The sequence below is a fragment of the Myotis daubentonii genome, chromosome 12, assembly GCF_963259705.1.
Source record: "Myotis daubentonii chromosome 12, mMyoDau2.1, whole genome shotgun sequence".
NCBI classification, from domain to species: domain Eukaryota; kingdom Metazoa; phylum Chordata; class Mammalia; order Chiroptera; family Vespertilionidae; genus Myotis; species Myotis daubentonii.
The window spans coordinates 25,413,235-25,431,353 of NC_081851.1; the positions used below are offsets into that span (position 1 = coordinate 25,413,235).

Here is an 18,119-nt window from a genome sequence, read left to right on the forward strand (position 1 = left end):
CAGCGCCCGTCCCGTTGGTAGCTCATCGTGCGATTCTGAACCTGTGCCTGTTCCTGTGCACAGTGTGTGGTCCGTCGCAGCTGCTCCCTCACCATCCGCCCCCGCGGGACCCCCCAGAGGACGCTGGGGCTGCTTCAGCGGGAGGATTGAGCTAACAGGCTGACTCTTCGTGCTGTGTGCTAACCTCGCCCCGGCTGCCCTCCCTGCTCCTTCCCACACTGACCCTCCTCGCTCACTTTGTCTCCTCTGTGTAGATTGTAAATGGACATTAAGTGGTTGAGGGAGATGTGGCTGAGGGTGGTGTGAAGGCCTGGGAGCCCCACCAGGTCCAAAACCCGTTGGCCTTTTCCGACGAGGAGGAGGAAGACCTGCTGGATTTCATGTACAAGTATAAGACACTTCGAAAGACGGAGATCCCCCTGGAGGTACACGGCGTCTGGGCTGGGGGAGTGTGTGTGTGTGCAAGGGCGTCGCCCGGGAGACCTGGGTGTCCTGGAAGCGTCTCCTGGGGCACCCAGCGTTGCCCAGCGCCTGGGGCGGGAGGATCTCCCTCCATTCGACAGGCGGCTGGCACTAGGCAGCATCCAGTTCCTTGCCAAGGGGCAGAAAAGACCCTAGCAATTTAATTGGAGATGGGATATAGTGACCAAAGCTTTTGAAATTGGTTTATATTTTTAAAATAAACCTATGTAAGTGAAAAGCAATCCAAATGAGTGCTTTGGGGGAAGAAAAATGCAGAACATGTTATTTGACAAGGTTTTATAAGTGTATTAGCTTGTTTATCACTGTATCTCCAAAATATAGCCGAGTGCCTGGTACAAAGTAGATATTCATAAAGTGTTCTTGAAGGGACACCGCGCTTTAAAATAACAAAGAGCAGTACACTTGGTATCTGCGCTGTTGCCAGCTGTAGATGTGGATGGACTTTGGCAGGAGGGCCAAGCCTGGAGCCTCATGGGCCTTGCTCTCAGCCTTGGGCTCAGGCGCAGGCCTGGCAGAATTGGGGGTCCCCAGTCTTCCTCTCGGCCCCTCTCGTCGCCTCTCCTGTTCCCCATCTGCTGGTACTGCGGCCTGAGAGTCCATCGGAGGCAGCTGGGGGTCCCTGTCGGTGAGGCCCAGATGAGGAAATGCACTGGAAGGTTCCCCTACACAAACACCAGGGCGGGGCCCCATTCACACTAGGACTGCAGTCAGCAGCCCACAGTGTGGGGGGTCTATCAGACGCCTCTCCAAGGCGGGCCTCGGGGCGATGTTCAAGTAGAGGTTTTAGTAAAAGGAGTTCTGGGTGTGGACACCGCTGAGGGGTCCTTTAGGGCCTGGGCAGCCAGGGAGAGGACTCGTGGGGAGGGTGCCAAACGCTTTCTAGGGCCTGAGGGTTTTATTTTTAATTTTTATTTTTTTATTGTTTTATTGCTTAAAGTATTACAAAGGGTATTACATATGTCTCCTTTTTTTCCCGCCCTTGACAATCCCCTAGCCTCCCCTACCCCGCAGTGTCTTATGTCCATTGGTTATGCTTATATGCATGCATACAAGTCCTTCAGTTGATCTCTTACCCCCTCCCGAGGGTTTTATTTTTTAAAGCTGCACAAGCCGCTTTGCTGGTCAGCAGCCTGAGGCAGATCACTCACTGAACAGGCCAGTGTTGCTGCTGCTGTAAGGGTGCGGTGGTCCTGACACCAGTGCCTGCTGGGCAGGAGCAGCACTGGGAGCCTGACAGGACCTGCCCTCGGGAAGTGGGGGGGAACTGAGCGAGCACACCTGCCCAGGGTGCAGAGCCCCCCTTGTCCTCTCATGTAGGAGCCACTGTGAGAACAAAGGTGACGATCCTGGTGGTGTGATGGGCCTGGGGGAGGGCTCAGGAGTGACTTTTGGGCTGGGTGGTACAGAGGACCAGAAATAGCCAGAGGGAGAGGGAGAGGGAGAGGGAGAGGGAGAAGGGCTTCTGGTGGAAGCAGAGCTGCGAAGGACAGTGTGTGCAGGTAAAGGTGAGTGCAGAGCTGGTGTGAGCCCCCTTGAGCGCTAGGCTGGGAGAAAACCCTTTACATTTAGAGACAGTGTTTCACTCTGCTGTGTGGTTTGCCATGAATGAAAGGGGGCTGGACACCTGGTGATGGGAATGTCAAGCTGCACCAAGAAACACGGGGCGGTTCCAGAGGAAATAACAAAGGGGGCAGAGCCGGGAGGCAGGCGTTTCTCCCTGCTGAGTCACTCCTTAAGGTCATTTCACTCCCGAGGCAGGAACAAGAGACGCGTCATCCTTCTCGGGGACAGGGAGAGCACGATGGGGCGGCCTGGCCTTCCCGGGACGAAGCTCCCAGCGACGCCTGGAAAGGGGCCCGGTCCTGCTCTGAGCCCCAGCCCAGCCCTGGGCCAACGGGACCAGATGTCTCGCCACAGCCCAGCCAGGCGCTGTCCGCACACGTCCACGCTCACGCAGTGAGATGCCTCTTTCTGTTTCCTCGCCAGGCACCGCCTAGACTCCTTCGATCCCGCTTCAGGAAGAAAAGCACCTCCTCCTCGGCCACTGAAACCACGTGAGGGCGACGAGCCGACAGCACGGATACACAGAACGTTCCTCCTCTGCCTTAAAGAGCTATCCACTAACAACACGGTGTCTGAAGCTGGTGTGCGGTGTGCAGCCTCAGACAGGGCCTTTTCTCCCCTCCCCTTTTAGGATATTGTTTTCTCCTTGTCTTTATTCTGCTGGGAAAGGCTAAAGGGCAGGTAGTGTTTGGGGGTGGTGTGTGACCCTAAGTCTTCTGAGGTTAGTAATTTTCCAGTTGGGTTGTCATTACAGACAGCAGTGTTTGTAGAAATACAAGGGAATCCCCCTCCCTGCTGAGATGTACATTTGTAATTTATTTGTTGCATACTTCATGTTTAGTCCTGTAAATGCAAACAAAGCCATTTTTTAAAACTGTTTTTTTGTTCTTGGTACTAATACTTTGGACTACAGTGTACATATTTATGGCTTTTGGCTTCATATAATGGACTTGCCAGGGCTGCCAGAGGTTCTGATAATGTAAGAAAACTACAAACACAGAAGTTTAAAAAATGTTTCTGATTCCAGAGCACATCTTAGATTGTGCTTAGAAAGCGTCCAAATAAACTCCAGTTCAGCGTCCCTTTCCCTGCGGACGCCGGTCCATACGCAGACAGTTGTTTTGTCCGTATGTCGGGGAGAGAGGAGCAGGGAGATCAGGGAGGCAGGCGTTTCTCTTACAGCCCGAGTAAGAGAAGTCACAGGAAGCTCGTCTTCCCCTTGAGTTCAGGGTGAGGAGCTTCAAATCCTCTGGGGGGAGGCGGGAATTACCATTTGCCTCAGGCAGGTGGCTCACCCGTGGAAAATCCGTGGGGATGTGGACTCAGAGCCCATGTGAGGAATCATTTTGAATGTTTCAAAACTTCCTGATGAATGACTGTTTCTCCTCCACAGTAACCTGGCTGTGACCAACCTCCCCAGGCGGAGGGGCTTACACTGAGCGCCTTCTCCTACAGTAGAACCCCCATCTGCCAAACAATGCAACACTAGAACCGTGCTTTCAGGTGTGTGCTGTGAGACACCGAGGCACCGTGTCACAGCCCACACGCCGGGTCCTGGGGGATGTTAGGGGCCGAGACCTTCATGGGTGCGACTTGCTGCTCAGCTCCTCCCACCCTTGTTCCCCTTCTGGCTCGTGCAGTGTGAACGAGAGGAAGTCGCAGGCTTATGGGCATTTCGGAAAAGCCCAGATGGGTTAGTAGGAGAACAGCATAGCCCACTACCCAAGGGGGCTCCCTCCTTAGTGAGGAACTTTGTTAGGAAAGGCGGGTCTGGATTAAACAGTATTTTGGCCCGAGGTAGCTGCTCTCCCCTTGGAGCTGAACCTAAACGCTGGTGTGTACTTGTGCTTGGAGCTGGTGTTTCTTTCCGTGTGATGCATGCAGTGGCTACAACCCTGTTATTTACAGCTCCTGGATTGTGTTTGTTCGTAGATATGCCCTGAAGACTAGACAGTTAGTGTTACCTACCACATAGACCTTCCCGTCAACCAGCTGTCAGCGGCCCCAGTGCAAGGCTGTTCCGCTCATTCCCCAGCCGTGGGATGGCATCAGCGGGCTTCCCTGATGACACACTGCGACATCCCAGCCCCCTCAGACACGCATATTTAAATCCCTTTTCCCCATAATTACTCTGAGGGTGACTCTGTCATTTACAAAAAGGATTTAGGAAAATAAACCTAAAAACAAATTTGTACTGTAATTCAGAGGACAAACAGAAGCTGTCTTTTCATTGTCTGTGCCTCACCCCCACTAAAACCTGCTTAGGGAAGACAGAAAGTCTGTTTCCTTTAAGCTCACTGAATAGTTGCAGACAGAGGAAAAATGTACGCTTTGGTATGTATCTGTCAGTTGGGAGTACCCAGGATCATCAGAAACAAGTACATAAAAAGCTTCACTTAAACAGCTTCCCTCTCTTCCCCCAAATAATGCCTGTAGCAGCAGAGATTACAATTCTAATGGGAGCAAGCTAGATTTTCACTATTTTGCGATAGACAGTTTTAACAAGTACAGACGATCAAGTTTGCACTTGACTATGCCAAAAACAGTTCCAAGCACTCTCCTCTCAGACATGCTGTACTACTTCTCCTTTAAGACTTAAAAATACAAAGCTATCCAAACCGCTGTCTTAATGTAAATGTAACTATTTTTCCTTCATGTGTTGATTAGGGAGTTGGCTTCTCTCTTAAAAACACTCATTGTACAACTGAGACGAGCTGTCATATTTCTGGCAAAATGTGTTTACTTATTCAGCAAGCTGTTCTGTTGGTGTGTGGACTGACATACAATGTGAACGCCTCCAAGTGTACATGTAGTGGCGCGGTGTTGTCTTGAGGATGTAACTACACGTTTTTAATTTGCTGGTAGACACAGGCTGTTTACAAAATGCTGGCTCAAAAGCCTGCAATTGTCTTTTCCTGTAATAACTTTTGGTTAGTTGCCATTGAACACCCGATCTGTTTCTGAGGAGGTGGTGGGTGGTGTACCTGTAAACTGGAGAGTTTAGTCATAATCCCCGCTGGCTGTGTGAACAGCTTGCTCGTTTGCTGGACCTGAAATGTGTGTTCTCTGCAGAGGCTGTCTGTGTTTGTGGTAACAGTGCTTGTCCACAGCGACCACCGTTGAGCACCTTCCTCATTCTTCCCCTCGCGCAGTATTTGAAACGGTAAAGGGTGAGCTTCGTTCTCAGACAGCTGCCGTGCCGGCCTGTGACTGTGCGTACTCCCCTAGTTAGTCCTGTAGACCCTAAGAACGCTCTGTAATAAAACAGCAAACTGGACTGTGCATCAAGGGGCGTAAAATCCCAGGATTCCCCAGGCTGACGTTCTGCTGTTTTGTTATAATGCTTGGTATATATCTTGAATAAAGTCTTAACAGTTTTCTTTTAAAAAAAATACCTTTGTAATGTTGGGCTTATGAGGAAAGAGAAAATACTTGTAAAAAAATGTGAAAGAAAACAAAGGTGGAAGGTACAAGGATTAGAAGCTGAACGCTCAGCCACTAACAGGCGTGTGCCTGGTGACCTGGCCCTGAGCCCACCGCACAGAACTGCTGCAAGGAAAACATTAAACAACACCAGTGTTTTGAAAAACAGGTGATCACATGAATATAAATCTGGTTGTCTGTTCGCTTTACATTTTTAAAGGTTGCCAGAGAAACCGGGTAGCTCTGAAACTAGGTACCAGTTCAACTGGAAGGCAGTTTAATTCTGCGAGCAGACTTTTGCCTGTCGTTTTCCTCTTGGAACCTGTGTCCTCATCTGCAGGGCAGAGAGAGGGTGGTGCATGTGGAGGCGCGCTGGGGCTACGCCCGCCCTGGCACCACTGCAGCCCTGGCCAAGTCCAATGTCAACCAGGTTAAGAAGTGACAGAAAATTGAAGAACTGATGGTGCAGTGTCATGAAGTATCTAGTATTTACAATGCTAGATTATAGTCCCTTATTGATTTAGGTACTAATTTTCATGTTGTTAGAAAACTCAGGAAAATACACAGGATCCCAAGGAGTTAAACCTGGGTTCTGTGTGACTTATTAGTTGTATTTTGGGTTACTTATTAACCTTCTGTAAGATTCAGTGTTCTCAAATCTAAACTAGGGATAAAGAATATCTCCTTGCAAGGTTGGTATGAGGATTAGGAGCTTTGTAGAAACATGCCCATCCCTATACCCCCCACAGAACAAAGATCACAGACATGAAAATCCCCTTTCCCTAAAGCGTTTACCACCGGCCCTTCCATTCCTGTCCCTCTGGATGCTGAGGCCTGCTGCATCCTTGTCTCTCCCGTCCCAGGCCCAGAGGAGAAACCAAAGTGCTCTAGGCCACAGTGACAGAGCCTTGTCCACATGTGCACTCAGAAGTCAAGGCGGCAGAGAGGCGGGGGGAAGTGCCTCCCCGCAGCTCCTTCAGGCACAGCTTCCATCCCTCCACCAGCGGCAGGAGCCAGGAGGCAGGGAGTGCCGGGAGGCCTTGTCCGTGGTGGACTTCTGCCATCTCAGAAGTCTGAGGAATGAAAGCCCATCCAAGCAGAATGCCATTCCACGCGTCAGGCTCTTACCTCATCTCAGATCAAACGTCTGTCCTTTATGACTTAGTCCCATAAACAGACGCACTTGGCCGACTAGGTTTAGAACTCGATTGTCACCCCTTTTCCTTTTAATGAACACACACTATTTCAAAGAATTCCTCTAATGATCCTAGCACGACATGATACAGAATTTCAATTTGTTTATCTTTCCCCTTAATAACATTAGGGGACCTTCGTCTTATCGTCAGCTATTAAAGGATTTGAAGCAGTAAATAATGGTTTGTCAACCAGACAAAGTGCTATTGTTTGAATATTCTTTCCAGATGATTCTGATGGGAGAGCTGAGAACCACTGCCCTAGATTTTACTCAGTCAACTGTGTTTTCCTCGATGCTTCTTCCCTGACCCTCTTCAAATGAGAAATGCTTATCTCTTGCATCATCTCTAAAATGACTGAGAAGACTTCTTCCCCTTAGTTTCTAGTGTACCTTTGGAAAATTTTGAAAAAAGTTTATCCTCACAATTAAAAATATGAACTATCATGTGGATAAACTAACTTTTTAAAAATACAGTATCGCCCTGACTGGTTTGGCTCAGTGGATAGAGCGTCAGCCTGGGGACTGAAGGGTCCCGGGTTCGATTCCAGTCAAGGGCATGTACCTTGGTTGCGGGCACGTCCCCAGTAGGGGGTGTGCAGGAGACAGCTGATCAATGTTTCTCTCTCATCAATGTTTCTAACTCTCTATCCCTCTCCCTCCCTCTCTGTAAAAAAAAATCAATAAGATATATTTTTTAAAAACAATACAGTATCGCCCTGCCCGCAAGGCTCAAGGGTTGAGCATTGACCTAAGAGCCAGGAGGTCGAGGTTCGATTCCTGGTCAGGGCACATGCCCGGGTTGCGGGCTCCGTCCCTGGTGGGGGGTGTGCAGGAGGCGGCCGATCTATGATTCTCTCTCATCATGGATGTTTCTCTTGCTTCCTCTCCCTTCCTCTCTGAAATCAATAAAAAAAATATTTTAAAAAATACAGTATCTTTCAACTTGTGAGTAAAAGTTTCTATCTTCATTGGTGTAGCCACTTCTGCTTCATGAATGGGCATACTCATAGGCTTTTTCATTTGCTCTTCTCTCTATAAAAAACTGTCCCAATAAACTAAGAACTGCTGTGAACACAGTGAACCTAGTAAATACACTAGCTATGTGCTGCCTCCCGTGCTCACCTCTAAGTGAAACTGTCCTCGTAATTACTTTTTGCTCCACACGAATTGCTCACACAGCCAAGTGAGTCAGGGTGGGCTCCTGGCCTGAGAACAGCCAATCCCTGCACTGTTTGTGACAGGAGATGAGACCTGGTGTTAAAAGATAAGCTGGCCAGCTAAGAGCTCTTGGCAATTAGAGACAGGAGCTGAGGGTCATGATGTAGAAAAGAAGCAGAAACTAAGAGTGAGCAAAAGCTGTGACAGACAAGTTGGTGAGTAGAAAACGGAGCCTACAATCTATAAAGAACTGAAACACATATATGCAGACCCCAAGCTTAAGGACCCACATTCCCTGCTGCTCAGCTCCTGGAGGTGCCTCCAGTCCAGGCTCCCCATAGCATCTGTGCTCTTCCCGAGGCTGCAAGTTGGTTTAGTTCTGGGTGGGAGATGGAGGTGGGCTGGTGGCCTTGAAAACGAGGTCACACTGCTCGAACTCTTTCGCTTTAGAGTCTTTTTATGTCCTAACCTGAGATTTTTTGTAACTAAATAAGCCTAACTGGAACAACTAGTTAAGCCATGACCACTTTTGTTAAAAGTAGTCACTAATTTTATCCCTGAACAAAGCTGGGAATGTTTAAGCCATTACATTTTAAAACTCTGGTAAGTTTAATGTTGGTTCTATATATACGTTTCCGTATCAGTTAGTACATCAACTCTTATATTCATTTTTGCAAAGACATCATATACCCAAAGACGCGTATCCAGTGACGGGAATCGCAGCCCTTCTGACCTACACTTTCAGGTTCGTTCGGTCATGGTACTTCTGGTAAGGGTCGTCAGCATACCAGTTCCGCCTCTTCCAGAAGGACGTCGTCATCTTATCTAGGAGTTTGCTCTGGGTTTTATTGCAGAACACAAATTCCCTCAGGCGCTTTTTCCTTGCAGCCGTCTTCTTCCATAATTTTTTCTTATAACCAGCCTGTTAGATGATATTACAAGGACATTTCAAACATTACATTAGCTTTATTACTCATGGTTTATGGGCCCAATGGCAACGAAGACCGACTTTCATTGGGGCTGGTATGTTTCTCAAAAAGATGTGATTCTCAATGGGGGTTGGATAGAGAAAGCATGGGTACTTTGAAAAAGAAATATTAACAATTTAATATTTTGAAAAAATTTTAAGTTAAAACCACAGAAAATAAAGCTAAATAAATATATGTGCCTGGTGAAGTACAGGGTAATGATAGATAATAGCTTACTTTATATGCATTACCTTATTATCTCTTAACACTCTTCAACAACATACTATTATTCTCATTTTACTATTAAAGAGAAATAGCTACTGATTGGAAAGGTTATGTAGCAGACTGAGGTCAGAGGACGTAGGCACTACACTACTTTTATTCCTAAAGTGGAGGAGCATGAAGGGCGTCCCGGCTAGGTTGCTAACACTTATGTTCGTTTAAGGGGCCAAGTATTATAAGGGCCAGGAAGCACAGTTCTCAAATATATTTATTCTTTCCACACACTAGGGACCAATTTCTGTAGTAAATACTTTTGTAAGGAATAATGAATACAGTAAAACTATTACTAGGAGTGGTGAAGGAATGGTTAACCCACGTTTAACCCAGAACTGTCATAAATGTATTATTAAATTACATTTATACTTAAATGACAATTATTAAAATTATTTTAAAGAATTAATTTCTGAAGAAACAGAAAATTAGATTGAATATAAAAACTATAATCATAGCCTGTTTAAACAAGTAGAGACCATAGGTGCCACCCCGGTTAATGTTTGCCTAAAACCACAGAGTAACTTACAGGGGAGGGGAGACGAGAACCCAGGCCATGTGTGAGAGTCCTTGAGTCCTTTTAAGCCAAGCGCTTCAGGGCACTGTACTAACTGAACGAAACCACAGCTCTTTGCTGAGAAGGTGCCCTGGGTTTCTGACAAGTCTCTGTGTCATCACTGTGACCAGCAAGCTCCATAGTACAGTGATGCTCAGAAATCAGTTCACATGCCCGGCCGGTGTGCTCAGTGGTTGAGCGTCAACCTATGAACCAGGAGGTCACAGCTCAATTCCGGGTCAGGGCACATGCCTGGGTTGTGGGCTCGATACCCAGTAGGGGGTGTGCAGGAGGCAGCTGATCAATGATTCTCTCTCATCACTGATGTTACTATCTCTCCCTCTCTCTTCCTCTCTGAAATCAATAAATAAATGAAAGAAAGAAAGAAGAAAGAGAAAAGAAAGAAAAGGTTAAGAGTTCTGGTTTTAAAATGCTACCCATTGATTACAATTTAAAATTGAAAGATTCAAATCAAAATTCTCATATCTATAATAATTTTGTAGTTTACAAGCCAAACTGGGTCCCTGTGAACCTCTGACTTACAACTAATTTGCTGTCCTAGCCATCACTGCCAGTATCATTTGAAGATTACTCTGTGGAATGCAAGAATGTGAAAACATCTGAAACATTTAGACAACCTCTAGGTTCAGAAATGGAAGGGGAGAATAAACAATAAAAATTAGGGCACCTGGATGGAACTGTCCCACAGAAAATACTTTGGTTTTTTTTACACATTAGTGTGAATTAATCTGACCAGATTTGTTATTTTCCTCTTAAAATTAGATTTTGCTGAAACAGGCCATTCTGCAGATGGAATACTTTCCAGGGCCCTGAATGGGACTAGATGTTATGACTGGAGAATTTGACCAGGTCCCCCACAACAACATGAGGGTCGCAGGCCCCAATAAAAGAGACATGGGAAGGCAAAGAAAACCACCCATTTCATTTGATCTAGGGTCAGGTGAGGACCTGGAAATAATTAGTAGAATTAAAAGGGAGAGTAAATGTTTCCAATAGTCCAAAATTTTCAAAATTCACAACTATTACCTCAACTACTTAGTTCACCTACGTCAGTGGTCGGCAAACTGCGGCTCGGCAAACCATGGCCTGTGAGCCACATGCGGCTCTTTGGCCCCTTGAGTGTGGCTCTTCCACAAAATACCGACTTCTGTGCATGCCACGAAGTTTCAATCGCACTGTACGTGCGCGCCCGCACGTGGTATTTTGTGGAAGAGCCACACTCAAGGGGCCAAAGAGCCACATGTGGCTCTCGAGCCGCGGTTTGCTGACCACGAACCTATGTGGATTACATGAACTTTTATCGACTAGTGTAGGAAACTACTACAGTATTGTTCCAGTGGAGAAATGAGCTGAGAGTGCCAACCTATTCAGGGGATAATCCTTTCAACCTATCAAATAGTGACAAAGTCCTACCAATTGTTTCCTTTTATAGGGAAGCAAAATTTGATCTTTAAAGAATTACTGGTTAACTTCCAAATAATAAAAGGACTTTAGGGTTTGAATAGTTATCAAAACTCAAAGGTGGTTTTACAAAACTCTGGTTGTCTGCTGCTTTCTAAGGATCAGTTACTGTTTCCATGAATAAGGACATGAACAAAAAAGCCCCTGGTCATGCTCACAACACTCTGTGGGGGAGGACAGAGCCGTAACAATTTGGCAGCCCCCCTCAGGCTGTGGTCTGTGGCCAGAGCAAGTACTGGAGTTCTGGCCGATATGGTCCGCAATTACACTCACCAACAGAGAAACACATATAAAGTTTTAAAAAAAAAAGTGTATGTGGGGTTAACGTTCTGCCATAAAGATTAAGCCTGGAGAATCCGATTCAAGGTGGGCTGAAAAGCTCTTCAGTCCCCAAATCTGAGCCATGTGAGTAATGCCTGCTGGAGCCGCCTCGGATGTAATACTGGAGGGTTACACAGAGCCTCCCCACGGGTTATTACGCGGTACCCACAGGGAAGCCAGTCACGTATGAGACCTGAGATGATGCTGTCCTACACTGAAGACTTTCACCATGTGAATAATGTTTATGAAGGTTTAAACGTGTTTCCTTCACAGGGATTCACTTACAGGACGTGAAGCCTGCCACGCCAGTACTTAAGCACAGCACGGCAACAGCTATGGGTACGGTGGGAGAAACAGGTCAATGAATAGGCTGAACTTGGCTTCATTTCAATTGCTCACACTCCTTTTCCAATCAAGTGACAGCTGAAGACCCACCTTCCTCCTCAGCCAAAGGCCAGAATGGAGTCGGAGAAACCTGTAGATGACAGCTTTCACAGTCTTTCTCTTGCCTTTTCGTGCACTGTAGTATGTTACAGTTCTGACCGGTAGCTTCAGGACATCTGGAAGCAGGGGGGCCACTCTAAAATAGATTTTTAAAATTTTAACTGAGCAGTAAGAATGATTAAGTGACAAAATCCATTTCTACACTTAGAAATAAGTAGTTCCACAGGAACACAGCTGACTTTTAATATACATTGTTTCTTCCAAAGATCCATGAATGTATGCATACACAAGAACAGCAACTATCACCAACTTGCATGTCGGACTGTCATCTACCCTCTCAATCCCTAGGAGAGAACTGATTCTATTATATTTCAATCACCTTATTTTTAACCCATCTGCCCACTAGATTGTCACCTCCTAAGGATTTCCACTTGTTTATCTTTGTATACTTTCTGCCAAGGACAGGGCTAGGCAGCCAGGTGTGCTTAACTAAATGCCTGCTGACTGGATGAGCACCACATGCAGCCCACCCTTGCAAGCTGAGCATCTTGCTAACCCTCCGCTTGCTGACAGCTTCCATCCAGGAAACCACACCCAGAAACCAGAAGTGTGCTGTCTGGTAGTCCCTGCTGCTGGCACACAGGCATATGGATGTCAATCCTATTCTCCCACTCCATCAGGCAAAGTCTATGCAACAAACGGCAGGTACACAAAAGTATCCCCTATTTCTAAGATGTCTTTGCAGGCATGAATATTTTAGAATTTTTGTCCAAGAACATGTTTACTGAGATATACTCTACCTATTGAGGATTGTTCCAGTGTGCCCCCACGCCAGGTTTCTGATACATGTCGTAAGTCTGGGCGCAGAGGAAACAACTGGAGTCTGAGCATGACAAAGATGTCGGGTGGACAGTGCAGAACTGAGACAGGCATTCTTGGCACCGTGTCGATAGGCTGAAGACGCCAAAACAGTCAGGGGCCGTAAGATTCCTGTAAAGACGGAAAAGCATACATGCTTAATACGACACACCAACATATGAATCCAGATATTTAAAATTAAGTAATACAAAATTTTTAAAGCAACTAAGTGTTATACATTATCAATGTGTCCTCAAGATCAGACTCACCTGTGGAGCTTTTTACCAACTTTATTAAGGCAAACTTACACACCAAAAAATTACCCATTTGTGTACAACCTAATGCTTTTTAGTAAATTTAGAGTTGTGCAACCATCGCCACGATTCAGTCTGATGTGTCCTAGTTCTATGTTCAACAGTACAAAACAAAATATATATAACATGAATTCCCACCCGCCAGACCTTACACTCTGATGAGATAGAACCCCGCACAGAGTGCAATGGCAGGGCAGACACGAAAGCTCGACAACTCCCTGGAGAGTCAAGACTGGCAGGAGAAGGACGCAAAGAAAACAGCAGAGGTACCTGAACTCTCATCTAGAAAATGAACAGGCCATGAGAGGAAGAGGTACACAATCCAGGTAGGATAAAAAACATGCAAAAACAAGGCTGAAACAAATGTAAACCTGGAGCGGGGACTGGACCTGCCACAGGAGCTGAGCACTGCGTGCCCGACTGTATTGGAAATGCCCGGGGGAAGCAGTGGGAAATAGGGCGGGCAGATCAGAGGGCAGTCATGAAGGGCCTAGATGTGTGGAGTCCCCTTTGTCTGGGAGGCAACCAATCGATGTGTCTCTCTCACATCCATGGTTCTCCATCTCTCTCTCCCTCTCTCATCCTCCCTTCTACTCTCTCTCTGAAAATCAATGGAAAAAATATCCTCTGGTGAGGATAAAGAAAAAAACAAATTTAAAAAATAAGCTGTCACATCACTTTTAAGTGTTTTCAATGGACTCTACATGTCATAGTGAGTCGATACCCACCTATGTCATCTATTTCAAAAGCACAAGGACAATAAATTCAAGTTGATGACAATAAGAATTTCTTTTCATCAAAAGATACTTTAGGTAAACTAAAAAGGCAAGCCAAAGTGGGAAAAGATATTGGAAAACACAATTCAATGAGAAAGTTTGCATATCTAGAATATATAAAGAACTATAAATCAATAAGACAACTGAATAAAAAAATGGGCAACATATTTAAGTGGGTACTTCATAAGAGAAATGTAAATGGCCACTACACATGTGTAAAGGTATTTTAGGCTCATGACTAACCAGGTAAGTGCAATGTAAACCACAATGAGACATCACTAAATATATACCAGATTGACAAAAATCTCTAGGTCTGACAATACTAATTGTTGATGAGGAAGTAAAGAATACAATGCCGGGGTGACTTTAAATAAACACATCACTGGCAGTAGCAGGCAGTGCTGAATATATATATATTACACACACACACACACACACACATATTGATGCTGCAGTTCTACAGCTAGTTTCATATGTACACACACACCTTAGAGAAACTCTGGCACTCATCTAGCAGGACACCAGGTCAATCAGCTTTGTACCTAACTGCCCCAAACCGAAAACGCCTATCAACAGTAAAATGGAGAATTGTGGGGTAGTCTCTTAAGAGACTATTATTTAGCAGCAATGAGCGCGGACCAGAGGTCACAGTTGGATTCCGGTCAAGGGCACATGCCCGGGTTGTGGGCTCCGTCCCCAGTAGGGGGCGTGCAGGAGGCAGCCGATCAATGAGTCTCTCTCATCATTGATGTTTCTCTCTCTCTCCCTCCCTCTCTCTTCCTGTCTGAAATCAATAAGAAATATATATATTTTAAAAAGATGCACAATTAGATGCTGAAACTGTTACAGAAAAAAAAAAAAAAAGAACAAGGCAATAATAATGAGAAAAGTGTTTATATTTGGCCCCAAATGGGACTTCGATGGGGAGGCTCCCAGGGGGCAGAAGAGGCTCTCGGTGCTCTGTGCCCTGACCTGGCTGCAGCTTTCCGATGTTCGCTTTAGAGTTACAGGCATACGGGCTCCGTACCGACCACCCCAATAAAGCAAATACCACACTAAAGCAAGTCACACGAATTTTTGACTTCTCAGTGCATGTCAAAGTTACGTTTAGATTATACTGTAGTCCATTAAGTGTGCAACAGCACTGTGTCTTAAAAAAACAATATACTTACCTTGATTAAACATGTTATTGTTAAAAAATACAAACCATCACCTGTGCCTGTTGGGAAAATGGAGCCAATAAACTTGCTCCACACAGAATTACCGCAAACCTTTGCTTTTCAAAAAAAAATCCCTGCCAGGTGGCTCAGGGGTTGTCTCTACCTCTGGCCCGGGAGGTCAGGGTCTGGTTCCCGGTCAGGGCACAGCCGGGGCTGCAGGCTGGACCCCCAGGAGGGCGGGCAGGAGGCGGCCCATCTCTCTCTCCCTCTCCCTTCCTCTCTGAAATCAATAAAAATGCGTATATTTTTAAAAAAGCAATATCTACAAACTGCAACAAAACCAGGCGGACCGGTATTTAAGCCATTCGTGTATGTTACATACATTTTTCCTTGTCATTTCACAAATTAAAAATAACCCATGTAAAGAAACTCTTATGTAAGTTGGAAATTTTACATCGTAGCTTTCAAAAAATATTTATTTTTATTGATTTCAGAGAGGGGGAGAGAGAGAAACAACAACGATGAGAGAGAATCGTGGCTCGCTGCCTCCCGCACGCCCCGCACCGGGACGGGGCCCGCAGCCCGGCCTGTGCCCGGACCGCAGGGAACCGTGAGCATCAACCACCGAGCCACGCGGGAGAGGTTTTGCTCCAATTTATTTTAATCTCTATTCTTCCACAGGATTTTGCTCTAATTTATTTTTCGTGAAAGTAACTTACTGCAATCTTACCACATCTGAATGACCTTTAACTTTTTGCAAAAGTCCTCTTCCAACTAAGCTAAGTTGCTTTCACGCCTGTCGTCTCCCTCACTCCGGGAATCCCGGAGCCCGTCCGGTGCGGGGCTGATGAAGGAACCGAACCGCCGCTCCCCGCGCGGCCTGCGAGCCGCACACCCGCTTCCTCCGTGCCCGCCGGCGAGCCGCTCTGCGCGCCGGAGCTCGCGGTCACCCCCACTGCGCGAAGCTCCGAGACTCAAACAACGGCCAAGGTCAAAGGTCGTGAGGGGTGGTCCTGGCCCCTTCCGCCCTGTCCTCGGGTTTGTTCTCTGAGGAAGGAGGGATGGCGAGGAGCCCGTAAGAAAGCCAACTTCGGGACGCGCCGGTACGCGAGGGTCCAAGAGTTTCTGGTTTCAAATAACGAGACGCCCTCCCCCCGCTTTTTCCCGTTAACTCCCACTCCATCCCGCGCGGCCCCCCTTCTGTGAAGGCAAGAACCGAGCGCGCTGCTCTCCCACTGACCTGATGCTACTCTCGCCGCACCAGCCAGCACGGGAGCCGCCATCTTGCCACCCCGCCCTACGGCGGCCGCGTTGGGTCTAAAAGAGCCAGGGCAAAGGGCACTAAGGAAAACGAGGTGAAGTCAAGGAAGGGGGGGAAATTAAAGGAAGGGCCAGACCAACTTTTATTGAACGTCTTGTACAGGCCAGGCTGTCCTTTACTGTAGGCTCTTAATACATTTTTACTGAGCATTTGACTGAAAAATCTATTTAAAATACAGAACATAGCCCAGCCCGTGTGGTTCAGTGGTTGAGTGTCGACCCATGCAGGGGAGGTCACCCGGCCTCTCTCTGCTCTTCCCCGCTTTTGAGGATGTGAAGCAGGCAGTTGATCCATGATTCCCTCTCATCGATGTTTCTACCTCCCCCTCTCCCTTCCTCTCTGTAAAAATCAATTTAAAATATTTTAAAAATAAAATAAAATACATGACTATTTGCCATGATCTCACTCATATGTGGAATCTAAAGAACAAAATAAACTGATGAATAAAATAGACCCAGAGACATAGAAGCATGCAACAGACTGTGGAATCTTAGAGGGAAGCGGGGGTGGAGGGGGTAAAGAAGGGATTCACCAAAGAACTTGAATGCATATCTGCATAACCCATGGTGACGAGGGGGCAGTGGGTGCAGGCTAGACGGGGTTAATGGGGGAAAAGGGGGTATCTGTAATACTTTCAGCAATAAAGATTAAAAAATAAAATACATGACATTTGAAACAATCTTTTTGCTAATTTTATTAAGTTTGAGAGGATGAAACTTATCCTTAGGAAACTGGTAGATAGGAAATAGCAATATTATTTAAAATTATTTTTAAGAATTTATAATTAGTTTTAAAAAACTGAATGCCAACTATAACCAAATAAATGTAAATATTCTAAGGATAGCTCACATACATTTATTTTTTCTAATTAATTACACTGATTGTCATTTAGGTAGAACAGCATCTCAACTCTTACTGAACAATGCTACAGTTCCTGAATAGTTCTTTATTTTATTCCTGGGAACCAGTGATTGTACTTCTTTTCTAATGTTTGTTCAAAGAAACAAACAAAACAAAAAAACAGTGAACCTCTCTGTCATGCTTATTGCCTAAAATAGTCCATGCATACACAATATATTACATTATTTGGGTAAGGGGTAAACACTGGGTCTCAAGGAGTTCACCTTTTTTGGTGGGGGAGGGGAGTTCACTTTTATTTATTTTTTTCTTTTTCTTTTTTTTTTAATATATATTTTATTGATATTTTACAGAGAGGAAGGGAGAGAGACAGAGAGTTAGAAACATCGATGAGAGAGAAACATCGATCAGCTGCCTCCTGCACATCTCCTACTGGGGATGTGCCCGCAACCCAGGTACATGCCCTTGACCGGAATCGAACCTGGGACCTTTCAGTCCGCAAGCCGACGCTCTATCCACTGAGCCAAACCGGTCTCGGCGGGAGTTCACTTTTAATAAGGAGACAAGTACAAGGCAGATAAATGACTCCCAGGGGAAGCTCAAAGTTTAAAAAGAGGCTTCTGGTTGGGAGGATCAGGGATGAGGATGTAGAACATAACGTGGTTCTAAAAGATTGGGGGAGACTTCAACAAGGGCAAGGTCATTCTTGGCGGTAAGAACACCAAGGGCTAGCTAGGGTAAGAGCGGGAGCCAAGACAGACAGGACTTATTTAGAGCAATGGATCTCAAACTTTTTGGTCTTAAACCTCTTTACATGCTTAAAAATTGAGGATCCCTGCCTGGCTGGTTTTGGCTCAGTGCGTAGAGCATAGGCCTGCAGACTGAAAGTTGAATTCCTGTCAAGGGCACAAGGGCACGTAACCAGGTTACAAGTTTGATCCCAAGTGCAGGAGGCAACCAATCGAT

General features: G+C 46.1%; 2 protein-coding genes across 7 annotated transcripts in view; one reads left to right on the forward strand and one right to left on the reverse strand.

Moving 5' to 3' along the window:
- The window catches only part of REEP1 (receptor accessory protein 1), a 96,676-nt gene extending 91,238 nt beyond the window's left edge, over positions 1-5,438 (forward strand). For 5 of the 6 annotated variants that reach the window (XM_059659264.1, XM_059659265.1, XM_059659266.1 and 2 more), the window contains 2 exons: positions 274-425; positions 2,470-5,438. In XM_059659264.1, the coding sequence (XP_059515247.1) occupies positions 274-425; positions 2,470-2,541 (224 nt within the window). In that variant the 3' untranslated portion in view covers positions 2,542-5,438. The remainder of the gene's footprint in view (positions 1-273; positions 426-2,469) is intronic. The other variant, XM_059659270.1, reaches the window with a different exon arrangement.
- A 2,969-nt stretch (positions 5,439-8,407) lies between these two features.
- On the reverse strand, positions 8,408-16,320 carry MRPL35 (mitochondrial ribosomal protein L35). The gene is made up of 4 exons (XM_059659271.1): positions 16,215-16,320; positions 12,667-12,856; positions 11,858-12,002; positions 8,408-8,744 (listed from the first exon to the last, which is right to left on the reverse strand). The coding sequence occupies exons 1-4, from the start codon at positions 16,255-16,257 to the stop codon at positions 8,556-8,558; spliced, it is 567 nt and encodes a 188-aa protein (XP_059515254.1). The 5' UTR covers positions 16,258-16,320; the 3' UTR covers positions 8,408-8,555.
- Between the last annotated feature and the right edge of the window lie 1,799 nt (positions 16,321-18,119).

Excerpts from the sequence above, each read along its gene's own strand:
- MRPL35 (XM_059659271.1), bottom strand. The coding sequence starts at position 16,257 with ATGGCGGCTCCCGTGCTGGCTGGTGCGGCGAGAGTAGCATCAG. Across the intron at positions 12,003-12,666 it reads ACTGGAACAATCCTCAATAG|AGTGGCCCCCCTGCTTCCAG; the intron begins GTAGAGTATATC and ends AATCTATTTTAG. Across the intron at positions 8,745-11,857 it reads GCCTTTGGCTGAGGAGGAAG|GCTGGTTATAAGAAAAAATT; the intron begins GTGGGTCTTCAG and ends ATCATCTAACAG.